The 8558-nt window shown below is 35.4% G+C and overlaps 1 protein-coding gene across 1 annotated transcript in view; it reads left to right on the forward strand.

Moving 5' to 3' along the window:
* The window catches only part of LOC104679413 (membrane-spanning 4-domains subfamily A member 5-like), a 34844-nt gene extending 29621 nt beyond the window's left edge, over positions 1-5223 (forward strand). Inside the window, exons 4-5 of the mRNA XM_010384970.1 lie at positions 2727-2857; positions 5184-5223. Of these exons, the coding sequence (XP_010383272.1) occupies positions 2727-2857; positions 5184-5223 (171 nt within the window). The remainder of the gene's footprint in view (positions 1-2726; positions 2858-5183) is intronic.
* Positions 5224-8558: the final 3335 nt, after the last annotated feature.

Below are 8558 nucleotides of genomic sequence, written 5' to 3' on the forward strand. Positions count from 1 at the left end.
TTATCAATCCCTTTTTTATTTCTAAATTATATTCAGTTTTATGGATATATCACAATTCATTTATTCATTCACCTATTGATGGAACTTGCAGTTTCCAGTTTTGAGCTTTTACAAATAAAGCTACTACAAACATTTACATATAAGTCTTCGTACAGACATATGCCTTCATTTCTCTTTAGTAAATACGTGAATCGTAGGGTATATGCATGTTTCACTTTTCAAGAAACTGCTAACCTGTTTTCCAAAGTGGTTGTAGCATATTACATTTCCACCCACGGGCTGAGTATTCCAGTTCCTCCATACTTTCGCTCTCTTCTTACAGTGCACTTACTGTATATCTTTCTGTATTAATGATTTCTCAAATCGTATACTTGAAATATGTCCAATACCATCCCAACGGAGAGCAGGAATCAAAACAAGTGTTTCTGCTTGTTTTATTCAGATAAGTTTTTCCCAGAAAAACTTCACGCTCCAGAGAAGAATATCTGCTCCACAGGGCCTTATTGATGCATTTCCTCAACAAGGTGGCTCTTTTCTAAATAAAAACAGATTATTTTGACATAGCTATTGCCTGTATAGTTGAGAAAATGCAATATTTACCAAATATACTTCATTTTAAAGACTGGATTATGTCAACATACCAAAATTTACTAAGCAATACAGTTGTATGTTTAGGTTATAAAATGAAATAATAAACACTTTATTTTCATTTGTCTTTAAGGGAGATTTGTTCCAAAAGAATAAATTAGTTGAGATCACTATACAACATACAACAGCAACTTCGATAAACACATCCTTTAGCCAGTGAAGTTGGTTTCAGAATTCAGTAGTTTAAGCTTTAGTAATTATTATCTAATTCATATTAGATAGAAGGAAATATACATATCTTTTTAAATTTAACTTTTAAGTTCCGGGGTACATGTGCAGGTTTGTTATATAGGTAAACCTGTGTCATGGGGGTTTGTTTTACAGATTATTTTGTGACCCAGGTATTAAGCCTAGTACCCATTAGTTATTTTTTCTCATCCTCTCCCTTCTGTCACCCTCACCCTCCAATAGGCTCCAGTGTGTTGTTTCCCTCTATGTGTTCATGTGTTCTCATCATTTAGCTCCCATTTACAAGTGAGAACAGGCGGTATTTGGTTTTCTGTTCCTGCATTAGTTTGCTAAGGATAATGGCCTCCAGCTCCTTCCGTGTTCCTGCAAAGAAAATGATCTTCTCTTTTTTATGGCTGCATAGTATTCCATGGTGTATATGTACCACATTTTATTTATCCAGTCTACTATTGATGGGCATTTAGGTGGATTCCATGTCTTTATTATTGTGAATCATGCTGCAGTGAACATATACATGCATGTGTCTTTATGACAGAATGATTTATATTCCCTTGGATATATTTCCAGTAATGGGACTGCTGGGTCAAATTGTACTTTGTTTTTATGTCTTTGAGGAATCACCACACTGTCTTCCACACTAATTGAACTAATTTACACTCCCACCCACAGTGTATAAGTGTTACTTTTTCTCTAAAACCTTATCAGCATCTGTCATTTTTTGACTTCTTAGTAATAGCCATTCTAACTGGTGTGAGATGGTATCTCGTGTTTGATTTGCATTTCTCTAATGATCAGTGATGTTGAGTTTTTCTTATCATATGCTGGTTGGCCACATGTATGTCTTATTTTGAAAAATGTCTGTTCCTGTCCTTTGTCTGCTTTTTAATGGGGATGTTTGGTTTTATCTTTGTAAATTTGTTTAAGTTTCCTACAGATGCTGGATATTAGACCTTTGTCAGATGCATAGTTTGCAAAAATTTTCTCTCATTCTGTAGGTTGTCTGTTCACTCTGTTGATTGTATTTTTTGCTGTGCACAGAAGTTGCTTGGTTTAATTAGATCCCACTTTTCAATTTTTGTTTTTGTTGCAATTGCTTTTGGTGTCTTTGTCATGAAATATTTGCCGATTTCTATATCCAGAATGGTATTATCTAGTTTGTACGGGAGATACATAGATACAGATATAGATATTCAAATGTAGACAAAGAAATAAATATAATAAATAAGGATCTTCTTAATGTCATGTCACCTCTCTGATCCTATACATGGACAAAGTGCAATTATGCAGCAACGTTATACGTATGCATGCCATTCTCTACCATCTTCAAGATAAAATCCTAAATATCTAGCTAGATAGCACCTATCCTTCCAACAAAATTTTCTACAGCTCTCCTTCTTCCACTCCAAAATGAACCATAACAAACTCCTGAAATGTTAGCTCTCTGATATTCTGAAACTGTATGGCACTATGAATTTGCCTACATTATTAACAATTTTTTTACATTCTATTCACATTTAACATGCACTTCTTTGTCTTCCTCAATAGCCTGAAAATTCCTTGAGTGCAGAGACCATTTCTTTTCTGTCTTTTTATCTACTAATGCAGAGCATAGATTACAGGGTATAGAATAGGCATTCAATAAATGGTCAGTGAAGAAATAAACTTGTTTATTATATCAAAAATTGTATCATCTCCAGAATGGTTTATTCCTATTGGGATCCTGACAAATCTGCAGTTCTGACTGTCTTTGTAATGATCCTACTATGCTGAAAAGATCAACATTTATATAAACCTTTTACTTTTAAAAACAATGTTTTACTTTAATATACTTGTCAATGATGCATATGGATAATTTCCAATGACCAAATGATTATTTTTCTCTATTGCAGGTGTCTTACGCTTTAGTAGTAAACATCATAAGTGCCTGTATTTCAGTGATTGGTCTGCTTTTACTATCAATTGAGTTTATAAAATATAGTAAAAGTTCAAAAAATCCTCTTTGGCCACATGTAAGTACCAGGTTTCTGTGAGAATCTCATCACAATTTTAGAATTATGTGTTAAATATTTACTAAGTGATCAGAGTACTTAAGTACAATGCAAGTCATGGAAGTAACCCTCACCGTTAGTTTACCTCATGGTATATGCATCTATTAAAAATGTGAATCAAACTACGAGTTATATTTCTAAACCCAAGACCACCCAAAACCTCAAGTAAACAAATGAAAGGTATTATAAATATTAATAGATGCATTTTGAGTGACTAAGCATTACATTCAATTCTGGACCCACCTGATAGCCATGATATTTTTATAATGGGCAGCCCAGTTCATTCCAGGTTCCTGCATCTCTGAGGTCAGTTCTCCCAGGCCTTAAAAGATCAAGCTTGTTATAGCAAGACTTGGTCTTCCAAGAAGGAACTGGCATACTCATGTACCTATGATACCCAGGGGTTTATGTTCAATGTCAGGGCTGTAGTTTACAAAAAGAATAAAGCTGAACTCTGTACATGTATGTCATTTTGAATGCATGAGTACTCAGTTCTATATCGTTCATGGGACATTTTTGCACTGCCTGCTTTGAGTCTGTCAGTTGTTCAGCAGGTCTGTGGGAGTCTAAGTGTGGTCACATTTGCATTTCAGTATCTATGTATATCTATGTTCCCATTCATGTGGAACTGTGGACATATGTGCATTTATCCATACATGTTTGTTGGTGTATAGAGAAGGGGCTAGGAGGGCAAGAAGGTGGAAGTCAGTGCTAAGCAAGTTGTGTAGAAATTGAAGCGTAAGGGCCAAAGTCTTCTCTAGGATTTCTGTCCTTCTGCTCTATCCCATCTGCCCAGGGCTTGATGAAGGGCAAAATAGTGGGGACTTTTACCAATACTTAGAAATCAACTTTTCTGAATTGAACCCATTAGATATTGCCTATATTTAAATTCCTAACTCATTAAGTAAACTCTCCTTACTTCAACATCCAAAACTCTTGGTTAATTATCTAGTTGCAAAGAATACACCAGTTTGCATTTTGCTGGACTTTTCTTATTTCTATGTAGCTTTGAAAGTGATTTTACAGTGAGTGCAACTGTAAACCTCCTTAGGGGACCATTTATGTCTCTGATTCAATAAAGAAATGAGTTTAGAAATTTTAAACTACTTGCTCAGAGTCACATGGCTAGTCACTTACAGAACATTTTTTCTAATGCAGAATGGTTTTAAATTCTAAATTATCTTACCCCACAAAATTGAGCTTTTACAAAAATCAATTCAGTGGCACATCAAAGAATCATTTGGCTGCTGCAGAGAATGCTAATATTTTATGACACATACCCTGATGGATACCTTAAAGTGGTATCTTAAATAAATAGAAACATAAAGATGTTGCTTAAGATTATATTTGTATAACAAGAATGGCTCATTTTATTGGATTGATCTTTAATTATGATCTTAACTCTTTCATTTTTCTAATTTACCTCTTAAACTATCAATATTCATATTAGTAGGAAATCCAGAATCTTCCTTCTGAGGCCCCCTCCCTGTTGACCCTCTCAAGTTATTCAAAACCACTGGGATCCAAAGGTTCAATATTGACTCCAAACCCTTAGTTAACAGAGTCATGGAGTATCTCATCAGTCCACCAGCGTGCCCTTAATTTCTGCTGCCATGGTTCAGTTACTACTAAATGATGTCATTATTTAACACTGATCTGAGTAGCCCGTGGTGACCTTGTCATAAAAGTGCGTTGAGTACTGAAGAGGCTTGGGCTCCCAATATTACAGATTCTGTATTATTGTTTCCAACTCAGCTATCCTGTCAGGATATGGATCTATTGGGGCTTATAGACAAAGGTACAATCCCAGGAGGAAATTCCTACCCCCAGGCTACATAAGCCCTTGTGTTGAGTCCAGGTGACAAGTCCAAACATTCTTTTCTTTCATTGTTTCTCTTTAGCGTCCTTTCCTATCAACAGGGCAGATCTGTATATGTTTCTCTATTAAATAAGTTCTACAACACTAAACCTCAAGGGTGTCACAATTCCATCTTCCCCAGAGATTTATTGGCCTCAGTGAAAATTTCCTGTTATTATCCACAACAATAAACAAGAAAACACAATCAATGATTCTCATCATCCATTTGGCAGAAATGTATCAGTTAATCATTATCCTCAATAATTATCAGTTGTAATTACGATTTTAAAATATTTAAAATTCTCTTGTTGAAGGTGGAGGATATGGTGGGTCGTTTTTCTCTTCTGTTTTTCTTCTTCAATTTTAAGATACCTTTATCAATTCTAAAGCGTTCACACAGAAAGATCTGTAAGGAATGTACATTTTCTTTTTGGGTACAGAAAACTGGTAAACTCCTTTCGGAATATCTGTTCATATTAACCATCTTGGAGTTGTTTGTCACAAGTATAGTCATCCACTGGGCATTCCAAGCAAAACATACAGGAAGATAAAGATGCAGTAAGTATCCCATTTCTCCCTTAGTACATCAGAGGATGTTGTCTTCTGTTATGAACACTATTTGAATAACTAAGGTTTTGATATGAATTAAGTATAAACAGTACCACCACTAAGCTCTGATTGTAGATAACTGAGAACACTCAGCACTAACTGTCGTGTACTTACATGGGTCCCTCCACAGCTGAATAATCTTCCCTTTTATAAAAGTGTTTTGCATTACAGGATACTTTTATGTCCACACCATATGAGAGAATAAGGTAGAAGACATGTGATTTTCTGGCTCAGGTCTGTTTAATTCAACAGATATTATCCTGGAAACAAAAAGCTTTGTAGAAGTTGTTACCAGGCACGGGGATATGGGACTACTGAAGTCTGAAGCCTTTATTTCTCAAAATTTGGGAGAACAAGTCGACTATCTAAGTGTAGAAATTTAGTGTCTTCAGAAACCAAGATGTGAGAGTAATGGAGAAGTTGAAAAAGATGGTAAAAACCTTTTTTCAATAAAGCTATTTTCCTACTTTCTCCATTTCAACTACTTTATGTCTAAAGGAAAACTTAACCTCCATTTGACCTCAGTCTCACTAAATCAGAGAACTTCAGTGAAAGATATTCCCACCCTTTTTCCCCAGTACCCAATCAACAGGCTGAGGCTTAGGGATCTGTGAGATCACAAAAACAACTGAGAAGGAGACCAAAGTTAACACAAAGAAGAAAATGAGTTGTCCATATATCCTAGACCACACGTGTAGAAAGGTTTAGGAAATTTCAGCTTCCTCCCCATTGTACCACTTTCTAATCTCATCTGTTTGACCCTTTGACCTGCCTTCTTACCTAGGTCTTAATCTCTTCAGGTTGCTATTCTGTGTCTTGACTTTTCCAACTGTACCTCTATAGCTGTTTTATAGGCAACACCATATATACCTACAGCTTGGTAGATGTATACCATCTATACATTGATAATAATCCAAATGTTGAATCTCCACCCTAGACCTTTCTACTGAGCTCTAGGCTCATTTTGCCAACTTCAAATGATTCCAAAGTACCTCAAATAAAACATATCTAAAACTGAACTAATCATCTCACCCACAAGAGCACCACCATCTACTTGGCTGCCCTGGCCAGGGAGCTGAGAAATACTCTCAAATTGAAACTGTCTGAGAATCCTTTTTATATGATCCCCTAAATGTACTTCAATTCTGCCCTCTGTTTCTTCATCTCCCCAAATGAAAGTTTAAACAGGCAACACTCACCACATGAAAGCCTGATATTCTAGCACAACATTCATTTCTGCAATAAATTAGCCCAATCTACTTTCTTGACTTCATTTCCTACCACTCACTCCCATAAACGCTGTGCTCCAGCCTCACCGATTTACTTATCATTCCATATAGATGCCTTGTTAAGTTTACTATCTTAATTTACAAATAGCTTTGTTTAGGAATCTCTATTTTGAATTAACCGGATAAAATGAATTAGGAGGGAGAGGAATTTATCATATAGATTTCTTTTCTCGTATTTCCCACTTTCTCTTGACACTCAGAAGCTACATCTTCATTTGTACTGCAAAAGTCATTTGCTTTTCAAAACATGTGAATTAGCTATAATTAGGGTATTGAAAACCTGTTATCTGGATCACTAACTTCCTTTCAATGAATTTTCTCTAAGTAAGGTGTTAAAATGGGGAGCTGAAGTTCCATCTAAAGGTATTCAAACTCAAAATCTCAAAAAAATATGGCTCTACCTAAAAGCAAAGTAAACAAAAACACACCACACACACACACACACACACACACACACACACACACACACACAGGTCTTATTCTTAATTCTTCTCTGAATAAAGTAAAAAGAGAACAAACATGGATTGGGTATATAAGAACATATAGATTTCTACTCCAACTAAATAGAATTTAAACTGATAGGTATTCAATGCTATACTTAATAATGCAATCAAGTTTGAGTAGAAAACAATATGTCCTTTATGATCGGTCATTGTCTTGGGGACTGTCTTGTCATATGGCATTGTCTTTGGCTTTCAATCTATAGAAACAAAAAAGAAGGGAGGATGGAAACCAGGGAGAAAGGGAGAGAGGACAAAGAAAGAAACTAAAAAGTATCAAAAGCATGTGGTTTAATTTAAAAATCTCGCCTGGTGGGGTGGTTCACACCCATAATTCCAGCACTTTGAGAGGCTAAGGCAGGGGAATTGCTTGAGCTCAGGATTTCGAGACCAACCTGGACAACACAGTGAGACCCCATCTCAAATAAAATAAAATAGAAAAAATTACCCAGGAGTGGTGGCACATACCTGCAGTCCTATAGCTAGTTAGGAGGGGAAGGAGGGCTTGAGCCCAGGAATTCAGGGTTACAGTGAGCGATGATAGTGCCACTGCACTCCAGGCTGGGTGACAGATAGAGACCTCATCTCTAAAAAATAAATAAATAAAATAAAAATCTCAATGATGAGAATACTTCTATTAGAATTATTTCCAAAATTCTACCCCAAATTTTATAGTTCTTTATTTTAGAGTGTATTAATGATCAATGTACTGATATCTAACTTAACCTCAGGTTCATGGCGGAAGGAGATCCTTTTTCTACATATTAAAGAAACCATCAGTGAGCTCAGTCAAGGACGAAAGTTTAGTGACAAATGAAGAACTTCATTCGGTTCAAGAGGCTTCTTGGAAAATGTAATTTCATTAAATCCATCTCAGTATTCTCTTTCCCCTATTTCATTAATAAAAATTAAAATTGATGAATGTGGTTATTTTTGTCTATGTGGGGAACTGTGCATGAATTTATCTCGGTTTGAATAGGGTCAGCCTGAGTTAAGAGATTCTTCCATATCAGAGAAATTCTATGAATGGGCACATGTTTCTAGAGTAGAATCTATACCTAAAATTGATAATGATGTAATAAATGCTAACTCGAGAAAATTATTTCATTGTGAGAAGGAGACTTCACATAAATGATAAATAATCCCATTGCTTGTGAAGGCTTCTTTGCTGATTAGCTCTAAACACTACTTCTAATTATTTCTTTCTCACTGGATATTATTAAAATAGGCATAGCTTACATACAGTGAAGAAGGTATATTACAATTAGCCATATCTTTATGTTATTGAGACTACATGAATTAATAGCTACTGGATTTATTTTGTCTAGAAAGTCCAGCTCCCAAAACGTTACGTATTTTTGCCTATAATTTTACACTGTGGCTTATCACACTCAAATTTTAAGTAAATTATCTTAGA

This window comes from Rhinopithecus roxellana, chromosome 15 (assembly GCF_007565055.1).
Source record: "Rhinopithecus roxellana isolate Shanxi Qingling chromosome 15, ASM756505v1, whole genome shotgun sequence".
NCBI classification, from domain to species: domain Eukaryota; kingdom Metazoa; phylum Chordata; class Mammalia; order Primates; family Cercopithecidae; genus Rhinopithecus; species Rhinopithecus roxellana.